The sequence below is a fragment of the Brachionichthys hirsutus genome, chromosome 4 (genome assembly GCF_040956055.1).
Source record: "Brachionichthys hirsutus isolate HB-005 chromosome 4, CSIRO-AGI_Bhir_v1, whole genome shotgun sequence".
NCBI lineage: Eukaryota > Metazoa > Chordata > Actinopteri > Lophiiformes > Brachionichthyidae > Brachionichthys > Brachionichthys hirsutus.
The window spans coordinates 4,043,844-4,071,260 of record NC_090900.1 but is presented as its reverse complement, the minus strand read 5'-3'; the positions used below and the strand labels follow the sequence as shown (position 1 = coordinate 4,071,260).

Sequence of the window (27,417 nt, the reverse complement as noted above, 5' to 3'; positions counted from 1 at the left end):
CATTTTAACAGTGGCTTCAGAGCATATATTTAAGCAATTAGATCATTGTGTCATTAATTGGGCATTAATAATTGGGCAGACTAACAACCATCACACCATCGCAAATGAGTTTATTACTTAACTTACCAGCGAAATTCTCCAGATAATGATTTTATAAGGCCTTGGTCTTATCTGGCATTATTCCTCATCAGTCATTTGATTGTCCTTTAGATCCCGGCAGGAGGAAAGCAAAGCGAGAGAAAGACTAACTTGCCATCTCTGGAGCAGCGAGCGATGCAGTAATAACGCCGGATTAGTTAGCACATAGGGCTAGTTCGCCGCTTGTCGGCTTGATATTGCCTCGACGATAACGTTTTCACATTAATTTGGGAATGTTGATCATAATTGCTGGGTTAGGATTGATCTCCTGTCAATGGCAGCCTCATAAACAAAGACAACACGCTGTTTCCAAATGTAAACAATGAGAGGACATCCTTACATCGACTGCAGCCATTAATCCCCCTGTGTCGCATTAAATGATTCCGGGTAGTATTTGATTAGATGTTAAAATCATTATATGCTGCATTTAATCGATGGCAGGTCGTGAGATACGCCACACTATCTTTGTTCGTAATGTAATAAAATGCGGTTTTACAGCTGGTAATGGATAAAGCTTTCTTCCCCTGTATTGGGTGGGTGACGTGGGGACGGTAATCACTGTGACTCCTTGAACGGCGGAAATGCAACAGCTGACGCTAAAGTAAATAAATATATGTTCTTAAATATATAAAGTGAAGGTAGTGGTGTGTACAGTCGGCTCATATGTATAATTTTATTTCTCACCTGAACACAGCTTGAACTAATCACTTTTTAGTTTTAAAGAATATAATTTAATTGTCCCTTTAAGCAAAGCCGGAAGTGTCTTTTTTTTTTAACTGCGCATTGTTGGACCCGAAGGAAACAGGCGTTTGCCTAGCTGACTGACGCTAGCGAACTACGATTAAGGAGTCTGCTGCGTCTTCTATGGTAAATATTATTAGATTTTATTTTCCCACAAGGGTAATAAACATGTTTTTATAAAGCAATAAACGTCACTGACACTATGTGACGATTAATATTATGTGTGAAGTATGTCAGTTGTGTGCGAGATTAATTGTCGTAGGTAACTTTACGTAACTAGTTAGCGAGGCCGTTAGCCCTGGTGGCTAACATTAAAGTACGGCTAAATGTAGCTACTGTGTTGATAAATGCGGCTCACTATGTCACTTTATACCGCAAAACAGGCAGTGAACGTAATAAAGATTAATTTGCATCCATCGTTAGTTGGCTTTCGACCGTGACACTAAAAGTTTTGAGTGTTTTCTGCCCTGCCCAGCTTTTCCCGTGATTTGACTCTGTTTGCGAGAACTCATTGTTGACATAGTTTGAAAGGCCCCTGGACGGTGTTTTATACGTTCGTGACTCAAAGCAGAAGATACATTTCGACTTGACTCTTTTACCAAATCAGCTTTATTGCTGAGATGTATGAGTGTAATTGCGTTATTATTGAATGTGATAGAGTTGATATATAAATCAGGACAAAGAACAAAATACACGTCATTAACTTTACTTGTTATATATTCCATATTAAAACGACAATGAAGGTGATATTTTGGCTTTTTTCCTCAGAAAATTGAATTGATTATACTTATTGCATTGCAATAGCCTCCTCTAGTTAATTTGTCAGAGGCATTGACCTCCATCATTGTCTCAGATTTGAACTGAGACACTCCCGTGTGCTGAGTAACGTTTTGAAAATTGAAATCCATTTACCCAAATGTAAAAAATATATATATATTAAGTGCTATTAAATAGAGTTGAATTTATGTAAATTACAATGATTGATCACCGGCCTTATTCTTGGGTCAGGGTATCGACATAAACATTGTCTTTATTATTATTTATTTTCTACCCACAAACCTTAATTCAAGTAAATCAAATGACATGCCAGAACTGATCTCGGTTTCATTGTATAAATCCAGGAAGAGATGTCAGGAGAGAGCGTGGTGAGCTCGGCAGTGCCGGCAGCAACAACCCGGACTACATCCTTCAAGGGCGCCAGCCCCAGCTCTAAATATGTGAAATTAAACGTGGGGGGTGCGTTGTACTACACTACAATGCAGACCCTGACCAAACAAGACACAATGCTTAAAGCCATGTTCAGCGGCAGGATGGAGGTTCTCACAGACAGCGAAGGTGAGCTGTTGGGGGAAATGTTGAACTGTCACCCCCCCCCCCCCCACACCGATCGGGATCTTTTACTAAGTATTTCATCGCTTGATACCCACAGGTTGGATCTTGATCGATCGCTGTGGGAAACATTTTGGAACAATCCTTAACTACCTGAGAGACGGGGCAGTGCCGCTCCCAGACAGCCGGCGGGAAACGGAGGAACTGCTTGCTGAGGCCAAGTATTACCTTGTCCAAGGCCTGGCTGATGAATGTACAGCTGCCTTACAGGTATCATCACAACAGAAGGCTGTCTGCCAGAGCAATAAACAGGATTAATAATGCACCTAATATCATATTGACATATTACTATGTAATCATTCAATAATTTTACATTTCTAGGTTACTCTAATTAAAACAATGAGTCTTGTTTCTTTTTGTTTTAGCTCTTGCTATTTCTTGCGTAGCCTTTGTTTCTCCTGTTCCACCAAGTGTCACATGTCTGTATGTTGCAGCTTTTTAATGGAAATAAGTCACTTATTGCATAACAAACTTTTCTCTTCAGAACAAAGAATCTTATGAACCCCTTTGTAAAGTGCCCCTGATGACATCATCGAAGGAAGAACAAAGGCTTATCACCACCTCGAACAAGGTAGCTATTAGTGTTCCACGTTATCATAATGTGCTGAATGTCTATTATTTGTTTATTATATTAAGGGACGTGTTGTCGCTAATAACTGTCCTTCTTTGTCTTCACAGCCTACAGTTAAATTACTATATAATAGAAGCAACAACAAATATTCATATACCAGGTGAGTCCTCTTCACCTGGAATCGGGTGCACAACACCCATGTAAAAGTACAAGTTGTGTTAATCGGTGTCCATCCCGTCTCCCCAGCAATTCTGATGACAACATGCTGAAAAACATCGAGCTGTTTGACAAGCTGTCGCTGCGGTTTAACGGCCGTGTACTCTTCATCAAAGACGTGATCGGGGATGAGATCTGTTGTTGGTCATTTTACGGCCAGGGGCGTAAGATTGCTGAAGTGTGCTGCACCTCCATCGTTTACGCCACAGAAAAAAAGCAGACAAAGGTATTTGCAGTCTGTGTTTGCTTCTTTGAGAACAAAACTATACAGCGTTTCATTTAAATATTATTTAATTCTGCTGCTGCTAGGTTGAGTTCCCAGAAGCCCGAATCTACGAGGAGACCCTCAACATCCTCCTGTACGAGTCCCACGATGGGAGGGGTCCAGACAATGCTTTGCTGGAAGCCACAGGGGGCGCCGCAGGACGATCTCATCATCTGGATGAGGACGATGAGCGAGATCGAATCGAGCGAGTTCGTAGGATTCATATCAAACGACCTGATGACCGCACTCACCACCACCAGTGACCTTTCGCCCTTGAGCCGTCTCCCCGTCTTTCTGATTCTGGACGGTCTCTGCTCCACGCTCGTGCCTTACGTCACCCGGTGCTTCTTTGTCCCACTTTCATTTTATTATCAGCCTTTTCTCCATCATACTGCTATGAGATGAAGCGATTGTCATACTTCGGGGTGTAGTGGTGAAGTGATTGTGTGTTTTTGTGTCTTTGTTGTGGGGTCTATCAGGATTCAGTGTTTTGTTCTGGTTGTTTTTTCAAGATAAATTCTCTTGCAAAGTCAGGAAACGTGTTTTGTGGATGGATTGGTCAAAACAGACGCATCAACAAAGCATTTTTTTCCCCAGAAGGCTTCCCATGTCAAACCAGAAGTCAGTAGTGACTTATTTTAATCTATTTCTTAAGGCTTACCAAATGTTGAAAGTGTCATGTTTCATGTGACTGAAAGCCTTGTGGACAAACCTTTCCACTGTAATCTCATTAGTGGACTAAATTAACAGTTGTACACAATGGGTCCACATGGCGGCGCTGTTTTACTCTTAGAAGATAATTCTAAGGCAGTTTTCTTTTTTTCCTTTTTTTTTTAAACCTAAATTAAACGGTTTTAAAATGTAATTGTTTCATTTACTATTAAGGTTATATCAAATAGACGCAGCTTTTCTCTGTAGTGCTTCTCCCATATTCACTTTTAATCCTAAAATATATTCCCGTTACTCCAATAAATGATCATTCTTTTCAGTCGAGGGGAATCTGAGACCCGATCTGAGGTGTTAAATGTACGGGGTTGAGTGAATGAGGGATGCTGAGGTTGGAGTGAATGACTGTAACCGGAGATCTCCCTGGCAGGAAGGGACTCCTGTCTACAAGCTTCTAGCAGGGAGAGAAATTAGAGCTGTCTTTCATCACAGCATTCACATGAGAAGAATGGTTGCATGCAATAGATTTGACTCGTGTATATGTCTAACAATCACAGTACCTTTAGATCTGTTGCACCGAAGTGAACTATGTATGATTTATATTTATATATACTTTATCACAAATAAATTTCTACAAACATTCTTTTTTTTTTGACCTCTTTATGTTGCATATGCCCGTTATCGGTAAACATACAAAATGATGCGAATACTTGGAAGAAATAAATAGTCCAGCATGCAACCGGTGATGAATACAGACCGGTGTTAAAATCTAACTCGTAAAGGTTTTCATATTTTCTTGGTGTAAATGTAAAAGTGATTAATACGATGAAAAGTATATACAATTCAATGGGAGGGAAAAAAGCTCAAAGGTTTTGCAAGTGCTGAGGTTTCTGGTCAGGTGTGTCTCCTGTTGTCATCATCTCCCCTCAGGGGTCTCCTGATGAAATATGCAGGGGCATCTCAAGTGCCTTCTCTATCACACGTGTCCTAGCGTGTCCGAGCTCGAGTGGCGACCTGCAGTGACAAACCACTTCATTCATTCATGCTGTAGGTTCATCTGTGAGCACGCGTCATCATAACGGCCCTCTTCTCACCACCATGAGGTGCCCGTTCTTGGCTTTGTATGCCATCGGTTCCTGTCCGGTGCTGAAGTCCACCATGCTCTCTTTACCGGCCTGGATTTCAATCTTGATGCTGAAAATCACCGCAAAAAAAACTTGCTTTTAGACCCCAAGTACGGATGAACTCTGCACATTTTTATAGGACAAACACTCACCTGCCCTGAACCACTTTAACTGCATTCTGTTTCTTAGCAATAACACAGAGTTGAGTCAAAAACTCAAACAAGTGGTCGCATTGCATTATAAGGTCCCCCTGAAACAAGAAAAAAACAAGACAATATCCATCTGAACATGTCCAATCCTTCAAAGCAATAAATTATTTATTTCTAAGGAATGTTTTTCCATAATAATCAGTGGGATGAAGCTGCTTGAGCTCCAAGCAGTGTGCTATCGAAATATGTAGCAGCAACAACATCAAACACATTTAGAATGGAATGAACAGTTACGACAAGCCCAAATATCTGCTCCAAGTATTCAAACACCTTCTCTTTAGGGTCCTCACATCTGATGTGGAAGACGATGGTGCTGTCAGTCAGATTACTGACGGAAATGCCTGCAACGAGGAGGAAACGAACGCTTGAAGCATGAGAGGAGGAGAAGACATCTTTAACGGCAGGCGAAATAACGTTGGGTCGCGTCGCCCTGACCTTTGAGGGAGGTGTGCAGCACCCTCTGCTTGATTTTGGCTTCGTCTGCCACATAAGCAGCTGTCTGCGTGAGGATGAGCTGCCGAGGCCTCGCTTTGAAACCATTCCTGTCATATTTAAGGACCGGGACGCTGTACTGCAGAAACACAGGACGCCACACACAGTGAGTCCCCGTCTGACATGGGGGGGGCTGCTGCTTCTTCTGGGTGCTTAATGAGACTTTATCACCTTAATGTGCTCGTTGCGAATCATCTGGACAACCCTCATGTTTAAATCTTGCTCACCTATAAGATATTCAACGGTGTTAAAAAGAAAAGATTGTTCAGAAGACTACGGAATCGTGTGAAGGTATCGCATCCTCACTGATCCTGGTGTCCGCAAAAGGCTGTGCGACACTTTGGGGGTAGCTCTCCTTTTTGCCCTTGAAGATGCCGCTAGCCATGAGCTTCATTTGAAACTGAAGCGAGGGAAGATGCAGCATTCGTCACTACAAATTTAAGGGATGATGACGCAGCTTTTTTTTCAAAAGGTGCAATAATATTTGGGTCACCTGTGCTTTCTTTTTCGGAGTGATGCCTCTCACGTACTTCCGCACCATGAGGCGATAGTGGAGTTTACGGAGCATCTCTGAAGTCTGTCCAGGACAAAGAAGCATCCACACACAGTCAGATTTAACTGTTGTCTGGTATTTTGCCTGCCCTCAGTGGTGAGACGGTACCTCCGTGAGCACAGCAGCTGGAGCCAACCAGGTCGTTTTGTCCAAAACCGTCTTTGGCAGATTGTCTCTGAGCCGGTTCAAGTAATTCTGCCTCACAAAGGCCAGATACTCTGAGTTATCTGTGCATTTTAATTGTCCTCTGCTGAGGTAGCCTTTGATAAACCTGGAATGAACGATATCATGAAAATGACAGCAACTTCCAGACGAGCTGCACAATGGCCGCACTCTCATCTTCCTTACTGCTTGATGATTTTCACAGCCCAGGCTCTCTTCTCTCTCTCCTTCCTCGCCTGCACTCCTCTCCAGCAAGTCTCTATCTTAGTGGCTGAAAAGCAGAAGCACAGCGTGTCGCTGTTTAATGCACGACAAACCAGGCCATTAGATCCTGTCTCCCGTCGTGTTTGGTGACATTTACCAGCCTCCTTCTGTTTTCTGAATTCTCCCTTTGCTCTGTAGCCTCTGTATTTGGCCTGAAGCCTTGTTGCTGCAGATTGAAAGAACAGCGCGTAACGCCTGGTGCAATCTGGAGATGACTTAAATCCATAACAAGCAGTTTGCGCTCACCCAGTTCATGTTTGCATCTCTCATAAGCGTCCTCTGTGGCGAAAAGCGTCCTTGGATGACGAATAAATATTTTGGTGCTATTAAAAAAAAAAAAGGAAAAATGAATGCTTTCGGCTCCTCCTGGTTTTAGATGCATTTTAAGAGATGCTCTCCTCACCGTCCCATTTTGTACTCATTCGGCAAGTATCCCAGGTGATGAGCCAGTACCTCCACCCCATCAGCAGGCTCTCCTCTCCAGTGAGGCCAGGTGGCAGGACACAGCGGCTTATATCTGCAGGGTGCAACACGCACGCTCACGAAGACCGTTTTAAACACAGAAACTAACACAGATATTTTATTAAAAGGTGAGGCATCCGGCCGCTACCTCTTTAAAAAGATCTCATATTTGCGCCTGTAGGCAAAGCCGGCACGTCTGACCCTGAGGTGCTCCATCAGGCCCAGGTACTTCACCTGGTGTCTGATCAGTGCTTCATCAAACTGGCCTGTTGGTGTGAAGAAGGACCAAATTAAAACTCCTCCATCCCGCAAGTAGTATAGCTGCATGTGCCCTCTGTCACGTAAGAACCTGGATCCTTGGACTCATTGGATTTCAGGCAGCGTATGTACCAGGCCTCTTTAGACATGAGGATCTCTGTCAGCTTCAGCAGGCTGCTCTTAAACTGGGTTGCCACCTACAGACACAGCATGAGGGTCGTGATCACTAACGATGCATCTGTCAGAAACACGCGGCTCGGCGATGAGAACGGACTTCTCTCTGTCAGCGGGCTGAGATTTGCTTCATGATGGATTTTCCTCTGTAATTAAAAAAATACATCTGTGCCCATTTGGGATGGATAATCGATGCTCATTTTATATCTCCCGGTTGGAGAAGGAATTGTCTCTCTTTTCCTCTGAAAAGATGCTTGACAAATTACTTCAAATAATGTGGGTCAAAAATGAATATTCCAAATACAGTCATGTAAAATAGCTCTGTATGTGACACATTTGAAAGCTGATGGTCAAGAATGTGGCGATCCACTCACCGTCTCTGGTCTCCGTCTGCTGTCTCGAGCCATTGTGGAGAAGCACTCGCTGGCTATGGCATTTTTAGACTGGCAAATCAGCTGTAAGAAGGCGGGATAACTGACAGGTGAAACTGGCAGAAGAGATCCTGGATTCTCGATCACTTTGACGTTTTCATTAACATTGCAGTAAACGTAGCTTCAAAATCTCAATATCTCGGTTGATTATTTACTGATGTTTATGGAATTTGGCACAGTCATGTAGGGTGGTGACCTCTATCTCACCTCTAAATTTCATCCGGATCGGATCCGGATTGTGGATATTATTTTGAGCCAACTGTGCGTTTAATATTAGAGGTAGAGATTTCTATTAAGCGGCGTCTTTTAGCTGAGTCGATTCCACATCCGAGCATGTCATGTAAAAATAAATGTAGGACAATGGTCTTTGGCGTAAATCACAATATTCGGGGAACTGAGGTACTTGGCGGAGGTCTGCGCTCTCTGTTTCTCCTGTGAAGTCTCATCTCTATGAATATAAACTCTTTGCCTCACATAATATGATATGATAAATGAATTTGCAGACTTACATCTTTTATGTTCCGATACAACAGGTCATTGTTTTTGTCCAGGAAACCTGCGATGTCACAGAAATGGCAGTGAGTCAATGGAAAAGGAATAATAACAGTTCAGCTTGTTGAGCAGCAGGGCCAGTTATTGTGGTTGCCTTTACCCACAACACAGTAGGTGACCTCCCCAGCGTAATGCAGGAGGCGGAAATCTCCCCTCTCCAGAGTCTTCCGTGTCATTTTGTCAGCCAGTTTGTGTCTGCAGTCAGAGAGGAGGCGAGAGAGGCAGAGGGATGAAGAGCAAGAAGCTCTTCAAACCAATCCTAATCCGGCTCACTGTCGGCTGACACCTTCCAGCAGAGCGTCGCTGAACAGAGTTTAGTCTCAAGGAGAAGCTTTGAAATGGAAAATATAGTTTAGCTGGAACATTTATATATTTAAAAAAAAAAAAATGTTTGCAATTGTTATTTTGCTTGGATTCATTTGTTGGACTATTTACTGGATTATTCCAGTCAGATTTGTATGATTTGAGTTCTGAATGCTGAGATGTGTTGAAAAGCATGTTTTGTGTAGTTGTGTTTGCACGAAGGTTAACTTTTATCTCACGTGACAAAGTGCGGGTGATTTCCCATCTTTTCTTCCAGTCTCTCCAGGAAGGTGAGATCCGTGGCGTCTCCCGGCCTTAGACACTCCTCATCCTGCAGGATTATATTAAGGTGTTGTTACAGTTCAGCTTCAGTGTCTTATATTCCAGTTGACTTCTAGAAAAAAGAAGAAGCTGTGTATAGTAGAGAAACACCAGTATCGATATGATTCCTCTGTGTTTCTCCTCGACCAGGTCGCAGATGATCTTGTTGTTGAAAAAATGAACTGGTTCCCACTGGGGGGGGGGGGGGGGGGGATAATTAAATCAAATGAATTCAAAAACAATGTCATTGTTATTGTGATTGCTTTGTGATTTGATTTGTCTGGTTTGCATCGTCACCTCGATATCCTCGGCTTCATATTCCTCCTGCTCAGCCTTCAGGGTCAACTGGATGAAAAGTTGCTGCAGCTTCTCGTTGCAGTAGTTTATACAAAACTGCTCAAAACTGAGGATATGGATGAGTGGATGAGGACAAGCAAGTAAAGTTCAGTTTAAAAAAAAAAAGACATTCATTTTCATTTATGGCTTTTTTGGGGGGGGGTCAGATACCGTAAACATAAGCAGGCAGGAAAAAGCTTAAATAGTCATAGAGTCATTGTGAATATTCATCTGGATTTAAAAAGGACAAGAAGAATTATTTCAACCTACCTGTTGACATAAAACACCTCAAATCCATATATGTCCAAAAGCCCTATGACCATCTTCAGTGAGGGGTCCTGATAAAAGAGTGAAAACACTTAATGCTCGGCCTTACTGCCTGGATTTTGTCAGCTGTCTTTCGCTCTCCTCCTCCTCCTCCTCACCTTGTTCTCCATGGTCTCGTTGATCCTGTTGACCAGCCAGGTGAACGTCTGTCCATAGATGGCTTTGGCCAGGGCGTCTCTGGCATAGATGGCATGATCAGTCATGAAAGGACTGAGAACCTGAGACAAAATGAAAGTTTGACTTAAAAACAAAACATGTCGGGTTTGAATAGAAATGCAAAGCAACATTTAAGTACCGGATCTTTTCTAGCTTCAATCTTCCTGTATGTCAACGCCTCCTGGAGACTTTGAGCATCAACTCCAAGTAGCTGTCGGAAACAATTGAGTCTATTATTTACCCTTCTGTAATAAACCCGTGTGTCCGAGAGCATTCAAATATGATTACGTTTGAGACCCGTCGTAGCTCTGCTTCATCTTTAAGGAGGGCGTGGCCTTTACCATCTGAGTCAAACTGCACATTCCCCAAGTGGAGAACGCTGGCAACGATTCCAAACAAGTGCTGCACGGAGAGGAACTTTGTGAGAAAGTGCAATAATGGCAAAGCAAATTGGTTGAAATCAATGTCAGTAACTCACGTTAGTGTTCGTTTCATCAAAATTGATGATTTGCAGAGCATTTTTGACCGATTTCCAGTCATTTCTGTCATTAATAGACGACACAATGGAACACTGGCCCTGTCGGGAGCAGAAAACTTAGTATTAGTTCTTAAGAGTTTAATATTGTCTCATAAATATGTTAAATAAAGGTGACAGTCACACACTTGAGTTAGATAATTGTAATGTTGGGGGTCTCTCTCCAGGCCCAGCTGGTGAAGCAGCTCCTCTTCCCCTCCCTCCAGCAGCTGGTAGAAAATGTGGAAGTTTCTTTCCCCGTGGTTCTGATGCACGACCCTCGACCTCTCCAGCAGGTAGTTGAGGATGTGGCCTCCGACAGCATCTCCCTATGGGCATCATGATCCTAAAGACAGCAGCTCTACATCTTGCAGAAAAAAACACAGCCTATGGTCCAATGGACGGATTTAAGAAATCTTCTCTGGATAAAATATCTTCTTTAAAGCTGCTTTTCAGGCATGCGTGTCCGTGCTCTTCGAGCATCTCGCTGGACTTTCTTAAATTTAATTAGAAATTATTTTAAAGAGAAAAAAGCTCTGAAATGTTAAATTTTTCTTTACGCTTATTTCTACATATATATTTTTTTACAACTGAACAGAGCATTTCTTTACTTTACATTCACGTTACGCTACATACAAGTATTTCCTCCTAATTTCCTTGCCTGTTTCTAAAACCTCCATCTGAATGGGAAACATGCATTACAGGAAGCGCCTCTGCCGCCGATTCTTGATTCTTACCTGACTGTCAAACTGAATGTCCATATATTTCCCAAACCGACTTGAGTTGTCATTTTTCAGTGTTTTAGCATTGCCAAAAGCCTACGGGAAAAACACGAAGCCACATACACTCATTAATGTTAGTACATGCTATGTTTTTGGTGTGTTATTACACTGTTATAACGTAAGTAACCGCCACACCTCCAGGACAGGGTTGGACATGAGCATTTTATCCCTGACTGTGTTCAGCAGAGTGGTGCTCGGGCAGGTGACGGCGTAATACTGCAGGATCTTCTTGGAAGCCTCCGTCTTTCCTGCTCCGCTTTCCCCAGAGATGAGGATGAAGTGATTGTTGAACTCCACCAGCATGGTTTGGTAGGCATTGTCTGCCAAGGCGTAGCTGTGTGGATGCAGATCCACCATCACAGTTACTTCGAGTTGCTACACCCGTGCTGCTGGTGTTATGCCAGATGCGCAAATGCACTAGCGAAATATTTTCATGCGCTCACATATGTGGTGGAAGCTCAAAAAAGTTGACCCCCATGTAGAGCTCCATCTGCTTTGTGTTGTAGATGTCCAGCTCTTTGTAGGGATTGACAGACACGAGCAGCGTGCCAATGTAGGTCTGAAAAAAATGAACCAAACCAGCATGGATTGTGAATCAACATGCATTTGTGTGCAACAGGGCTTTAAAGGTCCTTCTCCTAGACTTACATAGATGAGGTCTTTGTTGAAGCGTTTATTGAGGTTGTTGAGGAAGGCGAGCTCTGTGGTTTCATCCAGCAGAACAAAATCCTGGATTCCAACCCGGTCCCTGGCAGTCAGGGCGCCCTCCATGTCCAGCTGACCCTGGACACCCAGAGAAAGCGGAATTTCTCGTTTTTAATGTCATAATCTGTGCATCACACATGCAGTGCAGTTGAATGTTTTAGTTTGTTGGGGTATAAAACTTTATTAATTATGGCTGCTCAAAATGTAGAACAAACAAACTACCGAAAGAAGCAAATCATTATAACACAGTTTGCATGCATAATCATAATAATAATCATAATAATAATAATAATATCCAAAATTATATTATCAGTTGGGGATTTTGACAAATGCGACTGGATGAATGATTGTTTGAATAAATGGCTCGATGGGGGGGGCAGAGCCGGGGAAAAAAGCACAAACATGGTCCCTGTTAGTTCTATTGAAACGAGGTCTGGAGGTCTTTTCTGTGTCTCTGAAGCGGAGCTCTGTGATTGTGCAGACGAACAAACAGAAGCTAATGATCGCTACACAGAACAGAGACCAAACACACTACACTGTGCAGCGGCACGTTTCAAATGCAGAGTGGGAAAAATTCCACCAATCTGTTTTGCATTCTCAACACCAACACTGAGACCAAAGGTTTTCACAGCTTTTGTTGGTTTTGTGTGTTTTCGCTCTCTCTCTCTCTCACTCTCTCGCTCTTCTTTGGAAGCAGAAGTCCTTTGATTCTCAACTCTCTATGTAAAAAAAAAAAAAAAAAAAACATTAAAAAAGATAATCCATTGGATCTAATTGACACAAAGCCCCTCCCCCCCCCTATCCTCCGCCTATGGTCCTCGCTTCTTCTGAGAAAGGCCGAGTGTTTTTTGTCCCGTAAATAACCGCGGAGCAGAGACAAAAAAGGACGTCTTTAAAATGCAGTCTACAATCCATTACACAAATTCCCCCTGCATATCCATTCAGTAATTATTCATTAGAAAACATTTACCGTCACAGTGAATTTCACACTAGGCAGTCGACGCACAATAGAGGAGATTTGGCCTATTTTGGGGTGAGGAGTTGGGGAGGGGACGGCTGTACAGAGAGGAAGGGGCGAAGGCAAAGGGAAGGGAGGAGGGGAACGGTCTGATCTGAGAACCTCTGAAACGGGGCCATCTTGAGACAACGGGACAGACTAAATAGTGCAGTAACGGTCTGTGCCCTGCTGCTTGCTGTGACACTCACTTAGTTTGCCCCGGGGGCAAACAATAGAAGCTTGTTCTTAGCAATCCTGTGCTGTAATTTGGGCTTCATTGCTTTGCTCACACGGGGCCCCTTGGAAGGAGAGGAGGCTAGTCAGATGAGAGCGTTTTTTTCCACCTGTCAGCCCAGCACCCCCAAATGCCCTCACCCCTCTCCTCAACAATACCCCTCAGCCTGTGTCCCCACTAATAGCCCTTAGCCGACCCCCCCCCATTCCACAGGCACCCCTCCCAGTCACCCACTTTAAGCCAATGAGACAGGTGAACAATATCATTGAAGGAGCCCTCTTTTGGACGTCAGAATCAATCTGGCGATGTGACGGCAGCGGTGCTGTTGCAGGGTATCAGTGACACCCCCTTTCTTCATGGGAACAAACTTCTCTCGGTGGCAGCACAAGCAGACAATATGCCGGGACAGCGTGACTTGGGGATCTGCCATACAGTATTACAAGTAATAACATGAACGGATGAGCTCCTGTCAAGAGCCGGATGAATGAATTCAGTGGCGCTAATAAGGGGAATGCGTTCCGTTCTCATTCAGTGCGCTGTCAAAATCTAAAGGGTCGTTGTTCTCCATTCAGGTTCTCTTTGGTGCCCTGCAGGTATTTCTTTTTAAGAAAGCTGTCTGCGGCCTGCAACGAGGGCTTTCTGAAGACACTGTGGTCAAATAGGCTGAACACAGAATGGGCGTTCTCGGTCCAGGAGGACAAGGAGGTCTGAGCTGAAGAAAAGCACCACCGCCCCAAAAAAATAAAGTTCTCTTCAAGCACTTTAGTGATTTGTAGCTTTAAATAATCCATACCGAAGTAGATCAGTGTGTGATTCGAGTTATACAAACTAAACAACCCAGTCTGATGTGTGGAGTCCAGGAAAGCTGTTGCCAGACCAGGCGGATCCCCTCAGAGCACAGCTGATTGCATTTTAATTAAGAGATGCTCGCTCATCTCGGTCTTGGGTGTCAGTGTCGCCCGAGACAAAGTGACCTCATTTATGTGAGAAGCAGAGACAGCCGAGGGAGGGAGGGAGAAGCATCCTGCTAAGACGCGACAATTTAGCAAACAAGTTGGAGGAAAGTTAATCTGCCTCTTCTGGTCGTCTCATGTGTTGTTAACGTCTCCTCTTGACCTGAAAGGTCTCCACAAACTCAATGACCAGATACCCTTTTCAGAGAGATGGGCCCGCCTCCCACTTCCTGACAGAAACTTACTTTAAATGATGGATACAACTCATGTCTAGAGAGTAACTGTACAGAATGTTTCTGCTCTCAGGGTTTCATTGCTAAACTAGAAAATCACTCAGACTATCCATGGTGAGATAGAGACCCCCCACACACACACACACACACACATGCATGGCTGTGTCAAATTTCGGTCAATAATCACCGAGATATTGAGGAACAAATTTTGAAGCTCCATTGACTGCAATGTTAATGAAAAGTTATATTTATTCTGGATCATCCCAACATTTGCTGAAAATGTCATAAAGATCTGTCTAACTTTTTGAGTTATGTTGCTAACAGACAGACAGGCAGACAGACAGGCAGGCAGACACACAGGCAGACGAACCAACGCCTCGGCGGAGGCAATAACTGCCACTGGTAAGGAAATCATGAAAACCTTATCTGCAGGGTCTCAGACAGAAATGTTCACGTTATACACATGACACATTTAGTCCAGTTTTCCGAGTTGTCATAGCAACAGGTGACTTTCCCTTCCGTTTCTTTTTTGTTTGACAGCTGATTTGGTTCAGTTTACCACCCTTACAGCGTCATATTTAACAGGATACGACCCATCATCTAACTCTCACCTAACAACTGCACTTTCCAAAATATCAGATTGTTTTAATGATCGTTTCAAATGTGTTTCCTCTAGAAAACACCTCCCACAGAACTTTGTGGCACAGAACACGTTACACACAACAGGTAAAAAGAAGAATACGGCACAACTCAAAAGAAAAAACCCAAACCTGCATTTCTGAAGTTGAATTATTCTGCTGTCAGGTGCAGAATCTCAATGAGGATCCAAACTGAGGAGGAAAAAAAAAATCTGTTCTGTCCAGAGACGTTAGACAAGAGGAGCATGCCCCCCCCCCCCCCCCCCCCCCCCCGTGCCTGCGTGCAAGGAGACAGTCAGTGAAACTGTAAACTTTGTTGACAGTCAGTTGGCAAACGTCCACACTATTTAAAAAAATCTAATTTACAATCGTGGGCAATTTTGTTGCGTCTCATTCATCCAGTCATTTTGCTGATCCTCTGTGGAGGCCAGAGAACACGCGTCCTCCTCCTCGCCACGCTGACCCAGGCTCGGGGCGCCGTGGATCGAGTGATTAATCATTCATGTCATGGGAGGTGCAGGGACAGATATCTTATTCAGTGTTTACCTGGATATCTACTGCTCTGCTGAGTGTAACATAACAACACAGAAACAGGATCCAAACCAATCCAGCAGCCCCCCCTTTCCTCTCTCCTTTCTCCATGACATCACGACCGACAAGCCCTCGATCTTTGGCTAGATGGATATATTACAGGCTAACTGGGCCCCCGTCTGAGCTGCCAATGCCTAATGCCTGAGTAAATTGCTACTGGGTTGATGCCCAAAAGCAATTACCTTGTTTTTGTTTTTTGTTTTTTTTGCTTGAGTGAAAACAGATCAGATCATCTACTTATGATAGTGTAAAAATGTCAGAAGTGGGAGTATTTTAAAGTGTTTGTTTTTTTAAACAGGTTTTTATGAGAGTTAATGATGCAAAGGTGCCAGGAAATAAGAAGATGGCAACGATAAAGTGCGACACACGTTTCACCTGAAACCACAGGCCTCCAGGACATAACTCAAAATGTTACGGACGGATCGGACCCGCTTTCCTTTGTGTGCAGTGACGACTGTACCTATTTCACAGTTTTTAATAGCAGTAAAACAGGGTGTACTGGGTAACCAGCAGAAAGGACACACCATTCAAGGTAACGTGTCAATTTCTTTGCTCTGGTGACCCAAATGTGAGAAAAGATCACATTTCACCCATTTAATGGAGTGATTAATGTTTGGACTTGAGAGTTCAACATGTGTGAATTATTCACTCTACCCGCCAGAAAAGTTGCCACGGTTACCTCCGCCCCACCTCTTCAGCCCGGCGATGCTTGTCCAATCTTAACAAGCTTTGTGCTACCTACTGGGCTCTGATTCAGCACGAGACCCGGCAAATCCAATTACACAGGAGTCAGAGAGGTTGATTTTCCCATTATAGATTCCATGCTGAGAATGAGAGCTGATGATGACGCTCACGTCACATCACTACTGCCCCCCCCGCGCCCCCTCGACCTCGCTCCTACTCACTTTGTCTGCCTTTCACTGTTTCCCTTCTTTTATTTTTCCTTCTCTTCCCAATTCCTCTTTTCCTAAAGACCCTTTTTCTTACCCTGCCCCTTTCTTTGGATCTCTTTCATAGTCCATTATTCTAATTTGTCAGAGCAGCATAACAGACGGGGTCCCGTCATCGTCCAAAATGTTGGATTCGTGATTCGGTCTGTACACTATGAAATCTGATTTCCTAGTTACCACGAACATGCGAAGGACACACATCCATGAAGCAACGTTGAAAGACATTTTCGAGCATCTCTCCCTCTGTGAAGGTGAAACGGCACCAAACCCGGTTGTGAGTCGTCTCTGGCGACTGATCTTTGGGCCGGGCACCTGACACCTGATGGTCTGGATGCTGCTTCCTTCTTGTTTGAAGCGGCAGTGAGTGAATAAAGTCTTTAATCGGGACAACTGATGCAGCGACTTGGCCGAACACGGCTGGCAGCAGCTTCCTCGGTGTGGCCAGAGGGTCTTTGTGGGTGACGTGTTGTCCCGGAGGACACAGTGCCTCTTGCCCACAGAGGCGATTAGGGAGGTGAACTGACCTCCTTCTCATACGGGCTGATAGGTTTTGAGTAAACACTCGGTGCAAGACAAAAAAGATAGGCTACAAACACGGGGCAGCCCTCAGGCGGCGGTCGCAGTGTTACCCTGAACAGACGGGAGGAGGAAGAGAATTCCCTCTGTGATCCTGAACTGCAGGGAGTTCTGCTGAATGCACCAAACACCACTGGATCACGCTCACAGTTCAGCACCACTGACTTGATCAGCAGCAGGGCATCGAAACACAGAGCCAGTGGTCCGATTCCCGGCTCATCTGAACCACATTGCCTGGTGTCCCTGAGCAAAACGTTGACCCCTAAACTGGTCCGGACGGTTTGGAAAGTTTGCTGCCAAATATTACCCTTACATTGATATTTACAAGGTAAACGCATGTTTCACTGGAACAGACAATTGGATCCTTCATAACAAAACTTTTTCAGAAGCTCATATTGTTGTTCTTCCATTGCATCACAAACTCAACAGCACTCAGAGAACACGAACCTCTATGTTGCTCCATTATGTCATCGCACCGGATCATACGATGGTGGGACACAACCTGGACAGGCTGCCAGTTCATTGCTGGGCCAGAACACAAAGACACAAACAACAAGTCATGCTCTCATTCACACCAAGGGGACATTTAGGGTCACCACTCACCTGTGTTCCATGTTTCTGAACTGTGAGAAGATGCAAGAATCCGGAGTCCCGGGAGGAAGATGGATCCGCTCCAAATCAGAGTCACATGACCTCCATGGTCCATACAAGTCGATCAAACGGGTTTTGGGTAAATCAAACTAATTAAGGCAAAATAACATCAAGTCAAGACAGCCGCCGAATAAACCTAAATAGAATTTCAAGGGGAATTAACACATTTTGAAGCTCCATTGACCGCAATGTTAATAAAAAATTATTTAAAGTTTCGGTTTCGTGCCTCCATTGTTGAAGCGGCCGATCGGTGCTGTGGCCGTAAGGTGGTCGGTGCCTGTCGTGGCGGCAATCCCAAGACCTCTTGGTGGACACCGGTGGTGAGGGATGCCGTCAAGCTGAAGAAGGAGTCCTACCAGGCCCTTTTGGCCTGTGGGACTCCGGAGGCAGCTGACAGGTACCGACAGACCAAGCGGAGTGCAGCTACCGTGGTTGCTGAGGCAAAAACCCGGGCATGGGAGGAGTTCGGTGAGGCCATGGAAAACGACTTCCGGACGGCTTCGAAGAGGTTCTGGGCCACCATCCGGCATCTCAGGAGGGGGAAGCAGTGCACGGTCAACACTGTGTATGGTGGGGATGGTGCGCTGCTGACCTCGGCTCGAGACGTCGTAGATCGGTGGAGGGACTACTTTGAAGACCTCCTCAATCCCACCGACATGCCTTCCAGTGAGGAAGCAGGGCCTGGGGACTCGGGGGTGAGCTCCTCTATCTCTGGGGCCGAGGTTGCCGAGGTAGTCAAAAAGCTTCTCGGTGGCAGGGCCCCGGGGGTGGATGAGATCCGCCCGGAGTCCCTTAAGGCTCTGGATGTTGTAGGGCTGTCATGGTTGACACGACTCTGCAACATTGCATGGACATCGGGGGCAGTGCCTCTGGATTGGCAGACCGGGGTGGTGGTCCCTCTTTATAAGAAGGGGGACCGGAGGGTGTGTTCCAACTACAGAGGGATCACACTCCTCAGCCTCCCTGGTAAGGTCTATTCAGGGGTACTGGAGAGGAGGGTCCGCCGGATAGTCGAACCTCGGATTCAGGAGGAGCAATGTGGTTTTCGTCCTGGCCGTGGAACTGTGGACCAGCTCTACACCCTCGGCAGGGTCCTTGAGGGTGCATGGGAGTTTGCCCAACCAGTCCACATGTGTTTTGTGGATTTGGAGAAGGCATTCGACCGTGTCCCTCGGGGAGTCCTGTGGGGGGTGCTCCGGGAGTATGGGGTGTCGGACCCCCTCATACGGGGTGTCCGCTCCCTATATGACCGGTGCCAGAGCTTGGTCCGCATTGCTGGCAATAAGTCGGACCTATTTCCAGTGCGGGTTGGACTCCGCCAGGGCTGCCCTTTGTCACCGATTCTGTTCGTAACTTTTATGGACAGAATTTCTAGGTGCAGCCAGGGCGTTGAGGGGGTTCGGTTTGGTGACCTCAGGATTGGATCGCTGCTGTTTGCAGACGATGTGATCCTGTTGGCTTCATCAGGCCGTGCCCTCCAGCTCTCACTGGATCGGTTCGCAGCCGCATGTGAAGCGGCCGGGATGAGAATCAGCACCTCCAAATCCGAGGCCATGGTTCTTAGTCGGAAAAGGGTGGAGTGCGCCCTCCAGGTCGGGGAGGAGATCCTGCCCCAAGTGGAGGAGTTCAAGTACCTCGGGGTCTTGTTCACGAGTGAGGGAAAAATGGAGCGAGAGATCGACAGACGGATCGGTGCAGCGTCTGCAGTGATGCGGACTCTGCACAGATCCGTCATGGTGAAGAGAGAGCTGAGCCGAAAGGCGAAGCTCTCGATTTACCGGTCGATCTTCGTTCCTACCCTCACCTATGGTCACGAGCTTTGGGTAGTGACCGAAAGAACGAGATCCCGGGTACAAGCGGCTGAAATGAGCTTCCTCCGTAGGGTGGCTGGGCTCTCCCTTAGAGATAGGGTGAGAAGCTCAGTCATCCGGGAAGAGCTCGGAGTAGAGCCGCTGCTCCTCCGCGTTGAGAGGGGCCAGATGAGGTGGCTCGGACATCTATTCAGGATGCCTCCTGAACGCCTCCCTGGTGAGGTGTTCAGGGCACGTCCCACCGGGAGGAGAGCACGGGGAAGACCCAGGACACGCTGGAGAGACTATGTCTCTCGGCTGGCCTGGGAACGCCTCGGGATCCCCCCGGAAGAGCTAGAAGAAGTGGCCGGGGAGAGGGAAGTCTGGGTTTCCCTGCTTAGGCTGCTGCCCCCGCGACCCGGCCCCGGATAAGCGGAAGAAAATGGATGGATGGATATTTAAAGTGATCCAGAATCCAGGATCTCTTCTGGATCATCCCCAATATTTAAACAACTGTTCCCGGTAACATTCCCAACATTCCCTGAAAATTCCATCAAGATCCGTCTTTGACTTTTTGAGTTTTGTTGCTAACAGCTAAAACATTATCATGTAATAAAACGTAAGCAGAGACTATGACGTCATCGGTCAAGGTGGAGCTACTTCATAAAAAACATTTGCGCATTTGACTGGTGCAAATCTGTTACATTTAAATATTATACCATCATCATCATCATCATCACTGACCTGCAGTACATCGCACAATATGAGCCCAGTCGGCCCCCGTAGTTTTGTCCTGCGGGCATTCGGACCTCCAGGATGTCCTAGTGTCCGCAGAATTATCGTGGGCTTTTTGTCCGTTACGTTTCTGCATGTAATCATTGATTGCGTCTATTGGGACGGGGCGATTTACCATCTGTAAGGTCCCGGGGGGGGGGTCACCCCGCTCTCCCTGCAGCCTGGAAGGAATTCGTTCACCTTTCATTTCCGGCCGCACATTTTAATCTCCATCAGGTTATGTCATGATTTAAAAAAGGACCTACATTATTATTATTCAAATTAAACGTTAAACAGTTTAAAGTGGAATCCATTCATTAAAGTTATATGAAGGGCCAACAAGCTGGTTTTCCGCGCATCTCGCCCCTTTTCCTAAATGAGAGTTAATCCTTCCTATTAAACATGGAAAAAGTTGACAAAGAGAAATCACTTCAAACTTTCGTCCATTGACATGAGACAATTTTCATATAAAAATAATAATAGTAAGATAAAAGGAAATAGTTTAAGCTTTGCACATAGAATGCCTCGGTGACATGCAGATTAAAATTAAATACTACAATCTGTACTTTGTTTTTTCTTAATCCACCTTGTTTTCTGCAGTGAGCATGTTCTCTCCTTTGCCACCTCCTGCTGCAGCCCCCCCCCCCCCCCAATCCCATACGCGCCTCCCCGGCTCCTTTTCCCACTGCGGAGAGGAGCAGGACGCGGCCACGGCGGCGGGAAGCAAATGATCTACGAGCACTTCCCTTAAAAGAACCCCCCCGCCCCCCCTCACACACATAGATGCCACCACAAGCAGCGACTCACACACTGCCTTAGACCTGACCGGGGGGGGGACTGGAGTTTTGCTGAGACGCGTCTGGAGGAACGCGCGCAGCGACGGTGTGGAAACGCTTTCTGGATCGGGTATGACGTCTGCAAACTTTTGCTTTGCTGCGCTTACATGCAGTGGAAGAGGCGCTCCGTGACGCAAAAGTCCTCCGCCTCAACTCCCCCCAAAATAAATACATACATAAATACAAATAAATATAATTGCGAGACAAGGAGATTGCGTAAGATCGCTGCTTTTTGCACTGGAGGTAGAAGTGTGGAGGCTGTATTAACAGCATCTGTCAAACGCACGGGATCCTCATCATCATCATCATCATCACCCTCCTCCTCCTGCCCCTCGGGAGACCGGGAGCTCCGCTGAAAGCTCCACTGCGCATGTCAGCGCGCTGGACAGCACCAGAGAGGGAAATTTAAAAACGGCTCTTGGAGATTCAAGTCCAACACCGTGAAATACAGTAGCGGGGGGCTCCAGCCTCAGCTCACATATTCTTCAATATCAGCAGGAAACAGGTGAGGATTTGCTTTTTCATCGTTTATTTTAGTTTATCAACATTTTTGTTGTTGTTATTTTTAAAATAGTAACCTTTTTTTATTTTATTTTTAGACTTTAATCCTAATTTACTTTTGGGCTGATTTAATAAATCCACTGTTGTGTGAAAACTTGTACTGAATGCCTATTGGATACAAGCTTCTTCTTCTTTAATCATGTTCATTTAGTCCTATGAAAATTAAATAAAGAGTTATGAGAGAAATCAATAAACCAATAACAAGGTCAGCCGAGAAAGATGTTCTGATGCCAAACAGGAAACGGATGTACTGACAGGAGTTTGTATTTTTAAATTGGTTTTATTTTACATCAAACATTATATTTGAGTTTAAAGTTTTTTCTTTTCATTGGGCAATTTTGTATTTCTGGAAATGTTACAACGCTCGCCTGCATTTATTCACAAAAGGGCTTATTAAAAAGAAAAGAACGTTAGTGACATAACTTGTTGACTGTTCATTTGATTGATTGATTGATTGATTTGATTGATTGAACAGGTACCACACATCCCAGGAAATGATAGAAGGTGGAATTACATCCAGGATGTCAGGAATAATTGAGAATGCTGGTCATCATCCGTCTCCACAAGACTACAGGCAAGACTTCTAATTTAATATATACATCAGAAATGAGAAACGTAAAGAATGATTTTGTTTTTGTCACATTTTATCAACAAGACTCAAGATCAAATCTGAAACACCTCAATAGATAAAAGGCATATTTCACATAGCCATGGAACAAACTGTCTAACTCCTCTATATTTAATCTAGAGGTAGATGGACAGCTCTTTTTGTGCATGGGGGGGGGGGGGGGGGGGGGGGGGTGAGGGGGGGATCATGAAAGAGGAGAGAGAGAGAAAAATCCTGAAGAATAAATGATTTTCAGTCTGAATGGATCTGTCAGAAACCATCAGCTCTGTTTACACTCCTGCTGTCGGCACACGGAGAGCCTGAGCCTCTTGGCCTGCCAGCTCAGGGGGAGGGGGGGGCGCTCTGGGTCACCAGTAAGAACAAGTGGCTCCCAATTAGAAAGCGGGGGGGGGTGCAATATTTGGTATTGCTAAACCTCTGGGAAGGATTTGATGATACACAGAGACACCGGCTTGACATGTTTTGCATCAGAGAGCAATTTGCTGTTTGACAGGAGTGTGGGGTGAACACCACCCAATGATGAATCATCTATTCTAGTTGTGTGTGTGTGTGTGTGTGTGTGTGTGTGCTGGGCAATTATAACACTTCATTTTAACGGAATTGTTTTTTTTTTCCCACTTTGGGTCCTCACATTTTTTTCAAGAAGCCAAAGAGGGACAAAATGAGGCACTTGCATTAAATTTACAGACGTGCAAATTTGTTCACAATCGCATTTCTTCTTAGATGTTTTTTTTTTAATGTAGACAGTAAGACAGGTATGAAGATAAGGGCTAATAAATGTCACAGTTATGATAGTTGCTCTAATCTGAGCAACTCAAAAACGTTAACCGACACATTCAAGGCGTTTGAGCACGACTGTTGTTGATTCCTGGCTGTAATGGTGTCACTTATTCCGACGGCAGACACCCGGTCCTGACCTCAGACTACGGCAGCACCATGTCCAACCAGGGGCTCTGTTCAGGGAGGATGGGGGGGGGGGGGGGTAGAGGCTGGAAAGGGACAGGGAAGCAGATGGTATCCTATTTGCCCCTCTTATGTGAGGGCTGTCATTCCAGCAGATTAATGCAAGGGTCGGAGAAAAGAAAAGAAACGACAGAGACAATCAAGGAAGGGTCTGCGGAAGACAATAGAGACACGTGCCACTGGGCAGATTTGTCGTTTGGGACACAATGGGTGATCATTTTTCAATAGACGAGGCCAACTGTTGCAGGCAGCATGTGCTGCTGTCCCATGTTTCAAACGATCTCATGCCTTGTTTACTTATGATTCAGCCAATGGTTACGGCGAGAGCGTGGTCACCTGACACAGGGTTGATTTTTTTTATTAGCTGATTTGGTGGGGGGGGGGGTGCTATCCACAGACACACAAAGTAACTGAATAGTATGTGTTGTCATAGCGACCCCAATTACTAAACCTTTGGACAGAAAGTGTGTGTGTGTGTGTGCAGGATTCAAGAGGATTCCTCTCTTTTCTTTCTGTCGCTTTGAGGCTGCCCACATAAAAGACGCCATGACTGGAAGCCGAAAGGTCCCGGCAGCGCGCTGGTTAAACAAAAATTTACATTTAGTCCACTCTGTAGAAATGCATTTATAAAATCATGATTTTATAAATAACTAACAAATTAAAGGAAATTGCTACTTTGATTTTTTTTTTCCCCATTAGAGAAATAGAAAAGGAAAAGCAATGATAACTCCAAGACAAAACAACATCAACAGATGATTGACTGCGAATGGAAAGCTTGTTTAACTCCCCCATTGTTGATTAAAACTGCCACTGCTAAATAACTAGTTAATCTCCCTATAATAAACCCTGGATCGCTTCACCCAGCAGCTTTCATTCATTTCTCCACATTCAGACTCGTTGCAGTGGTTTTGAGTTTGAAACAGAAAATGTTTAGATTTAAATTTCATTTCTGGTTTCCGTTTATCTGACCTCACAGCCATGATAACCCCCACCCACGCCTCCCCTCTCCTCCTCCTCCTCCTTCTCCTTTTTATTCTCTTTTTGAAGGCTGCTGACCACAGACCCCTCCCAGCTGAGGGAGGAGGACCTCCCTGGGGACCTGCAGTCTCTGTCATGGCTCACCTCCGTGGACGTTCCCCGCCTACAGCAGATGTCTGATAGCCGAGGCCACGGCAACGGGCGCTCCCAGGGCAGTTTGTTGGAGCAACAGACAGGTGAGGTGAAAGGGCGGGGACTGTGCAACATTCAAACACTGCATCACCTCTGATTGGACAAGTCAGGATAGCTGGATTCTTCTGATCTTTTGGCCTCTGCAGATATGAATAAAGTTTAGACTAACAAAACACAATGCTGCTGATTTTGCTGAGATTTGAACTATGAGACTTATTCACCTGGGATCAATGGATTTATGTTTCCAGATATAATAGAATGGTCAATGGTCAATTCAATTGCAAACTATCACTGTGCAGAAGAGAGAGGTTTAAATGTCTATATTTATATAAGTAGACATATGTGCCTGCAGATATAGAGAGGCTGCTGATCGTCTCAACTGTGGTACTTTTTTTTTTTGGTGATATAACAACTTCAAACCTCAGAAATCCCAATTTAAGTGTTATTTTTGTTTTCTAATCAACGGTCTGGTTGTTCCTCCTCCCAGTTCAGCTGAGCAACGTGTCGATGACGGCCGGCCAAGGCTCAATGCTCCACCTCCAGAGCAACATGCAGCACAGCCCTCTGGGGATCAACATCGTCAGCGCCCACAGCGGAAGTGTGAGTTTTAGCAGCATTGAAAGAAGCACGTCAGCAGGCATTATGTTTTACTACACTTGCAGGGGTTGATATTTATGCATCTGCTCCTCAGATGTCTCCATTCTCCATGAATGGTCTGCCCTCACCGGGATACCAGTGCCCTACCTCAGTGTACCAGCCCACACCCCAGCAGGTGTACTCTCTAGCCCAAACTGGACAACAGGTAAGCATCCATGTGATACAAGCCGCTTTTCTCAATTCGGGTGATTAGCATATCTTTTTGATTGGGATTATGTTCTTTCCTGAGCTGCTGCTGATTTGTGTTCTCTTTTACTTCTTGCACAGATAATCTGTTTGATTAAAACAGTGAAACAAAAATATCGCCACATTACTCTCTCCTTGTTCTCACAGTGTTCAACTGGTGGACTTTATAGCAATGTCTCCTTCAACAACCAAAGTCTCTTCACCCAACCTCGCCTTGCTCCTCAAGATCAGGAGCTGCAGCCCAAGTCCTTCCCCAAACCAATTTATTCCTACAGGTCAGACGGCCGTTAACAATCCAAAGAAACAATACAGATCAAATCTCCTGGACTTCCCGTTTACATCAGTTTTCTTGATGTTTTCCAGCTGTTTGATTGCCATGGCTCTGAAGAACAGCAAAACTGGCAGTCTCCCAGTCAGTGAGATCTATAGCTTTATGAAGGAACACTTTCCTTATTTCAAGGTAGGCAATGCACATAATATATAGAGACGGCGCATGTAGCTATAAAAAAAAGTCGCTGATTAAATGCTAATCCTCTCCTTGCAGACAGCACCTGATGGATGGAAGAACTCGGTGAGACACAATCTGTCCTTGAACAAATGCTTTGAGAAGGTGGAGAACAAGACGAGCAGCTCGTCCCGTAAGGGCTGCCTGTGGGCGCTGAACCCTGCCAAGATTGATAAGATGGAGGAAGAGATGCAGAAGTGGAAACGCAAGGACCTCCCAGCTATCCGCCGCAGCATGGCTAACCCTGGTCGGGAATTCATTTGATTAAATGTAAAAGGTCGACTGCCCAAGCAGGAAAGTGAGTCGTCAAACCTTAGTCCGATTGTGTTTTCTCCCTGCAGATGAGTTGGATAAATTGATTACAGACCGACCAGAGAGCTGCAGACGGAAGCCTGTGGACGGAAGCCTATGTATGACCCGGCTGCCCAGCTGTCCTCCGGGCCTCTCGCTGCCCATTGCTGCTCACCTGCAGCCTCAGCCTATAGTCACACTGTCGCTGCCCTGCTTGCCCATCCACCAGCACCACCAGCTTCAGGCCCAACTCCAGGCTCAAGCCCGCCTGGCGCCCATGTCCCCCGTCCCGGCTCAAACGCCTCCCCTCCACACGGTCCCTGACCTTTCTCACAGCCCTCTCACCCAGCAGTCCATCAAGCCGCCAGATGATTTCTACAGCGTGCATGGTGATACGCACACAGAGGTGGATGCACTGGACCCCAGCATAATGGACTTTGCCCTTCAAGGTAAATACACTTTTATGTCATCCCGGTTTTTCCCATTTGCTAGATGTTGGTGTTTGCATCAGTACAAAAACCTCTTTGTCCATCCGTTTAGGTAATTTATGGGAGGACATGAAGGATGACAGCTTTAACCTGGATGCTTTGGGTACCTTCAGTAATTCCCCGCTCAGACTATCAGACTGTGATCTGGGAACAGCCAGCCTCCCACCCGTCTCCTCTGGAGCAAACATGCCGCTGTCGGAAGTGCAAGTGACGGGCCTCTACACCTCCTACGCCTCCCAGGATCCCCTGTCCTCCCAGTACATAATCACAGCAGCCAACAGCAAGCCCATTGCTCTGTTGTAAAGCAGCGCTGAGCTGTCTCGGTCTGATTTCCTAAGGATGCCATCTGGGGTGAAAATCTGACATTCCCGTGTGCTACTGACAGCGGCACTGGAGAAGGATGTGTTACGATGATTTCGCATACGCTTGATAAGAAACTGCTCATAAATTGATGGCTGGAAGAACATGCAAGTCAGACTAACCTGTCTAGCTTTGCCAAGTAAAGACTCAAAGCCTGCATGAGTGCAAAGACTCCTCGTGTAAGATAACCTCCACCAGCTTTCTTTGACTGTTCACTTTGCATTTTAAAGCCCTATCATACTGTAGCTCCCTGACCTTTGTCTGTTGTATTGT

The 27,417-nt window shown here is 45.4% G+C and overlaps 3 protein-coding genes across 3 annotated transcripts; 2 read left to right on the top strand and 1 right to left on the bottom strand.

Annotated features, from left to right (window-relative positions):
- The first annotated feature begins 973 nt into the window (after positions 1–973).
- Positions 974–4,622, top strand: kctd10 (potassium channel tetramerization domain containing 10). The gene is made up of 7 exons (XM_068761000.1): positions 974–1,005; positions 2,001–2,214; positions 2,309–2,478; positions 2,753–2,839; positions 2,947–2,999; positions 3,086–3,281; positions 3,365–4,622. The coding sequence occupies exons 1-7, from the start codon at positions 1,003–1,005 to the stop codon at positions 3,581–3,583; spliced, it is 942 nt and encodes a 313-aa protein (XP_068617101.1). The 5' UTR covers positions 974–1,002; the 3' UTR covers positions 3,584–4,622.
- A 351-nt stretch (positions 4,623–4,973) lies between these two features.
- On the bottom strand, positions 4,974–12,228 carry myo1ha (myosin IHa). The gene is made up of 31 exons (XM_068738586.1): positions 12,055–12,228; positions 11,850–11,965; positions 11,542–11,740; positions 11,362–11,442; positions 10,774–10,953; positions 10,589–10,687; positions 10,399–10,512; positions 10,250–10,321; positions 10,053–10,172; positions 9,898–9,965; positions 9,589–9,694; positions 9,403–9,483; positions 9,210–9,301; positions 8,768–8,862; positions 8,625–8,671; positions 8,059–8,139; positions 7,602–7,707; positions 7,401–7,518; positions 7,194–7,307; positions 7,037–7,113; positions 6,888–6,956; positions 6,713–6,797; positions 6,473–6,635; positions 6,305–6,388; positions 6,118–6,211; positions 5,983–6,038; positions 5,755–5,890; positions 5,590–5,660; positions 5,263–5,360; positions 5,081–5,180; positions 4,974–5,000 (listed from the first exon to the last, which is right to left on the bottom strand). The coding sequence occupies exons 1-31, from the start codon at positions 12,175–12,177 to the stop codon at positions 4,974–4,976; spliced, it is 3,072 nt and encodes a 1,023-aa protein (XP_068594687.1). The 5' UTR covers positions 12,178–12,228.
- Positions 12,229–22,390: 10,162 nt separating this feature from the next.
- On the top strand, positions 22,391–27,087 carry foxn4 (forkhead box N4). The gene is made up of 9 exons (XM_068738616.1): positions 22,391–22,470; positions 24,535–24,701; positions 25,145–25,257; positions 25,349–25,459; positions 25,648–25,775; positions 25,864–25,960; positions 26,045–26,252; positions 26,347–26,745; positions 26,837–27,087. The coding sequence occupies exons 1-9, from the start codon at positions 22,391–22,393 to the stop codon at positions 27,085–27,087; spliced, it is 1,554 nt and encodes a 517-aa protein (XP_068594717.1).
- The last annotated feature ends 330 nt before the right edge of the window (positions 27,088–27,417 follow it).

Bases quoted from the DNA above. Each gene is read 5' to 3' on its own strand.
- myo1ha (XM_068738586.1), bottom strand. From the start codon at position 12,177: ATGGAGGGCGCCCTGACTGCCAGGGACCGGGTTGGAATCCAGGATTTT. The intron at 10,688-10,773 runs GTGTGTGACTGT...TGCTCCCGACAG, and splicing joins ATTACAATTATCTAACTCAA to GGCCAGTGTTCCATTGTGTC. The intron at 5,001-5,080 runs GTGAGAAGAGGG...TTGTCACTGCAG, and splicing joins AGAACGGGCACCTCATGGTG to GTCGCCACTCGAGCTCGGAC.
- foxn4 (XM_068738616.1), top strand. From the start codon at position 22,391: ATGATAGAAGGTGGAATTACATCCAGGATGTCAGGAATAATTGAGAAT. The intron at 22,471-24,534 runs GCAAGACTTCTA...CTCTTTTTGAAG, and splicing joins CCGTCTCCACAAGACTACAG to GCTGCTGACCACAGACCCCT. The intron at 25,961-26,044 runs GTAGGCAATGCA...CTCTCCTTGCAG, and splicing joins AACACTTTCCTTATTTCAAG to ACAGCACCTGATGGATGGAA.
- kctd10 (XM_068761000.1), top strand. The intron at 3,000-3,085 runs GTGAGTCCTCTT...CCGTCTCCCCAG, and splicing joins AACAAATATTCATATACCAG to CAATTCTGATGACAACATGC. The intron at 3,282-3,364 runs GTATTTGCAGTC...TGCTGCTGCTAG, and splicing joins CAGAAAAAAAGCAGACAAAG to GTTGAGTTCCCAGAAGCCCG.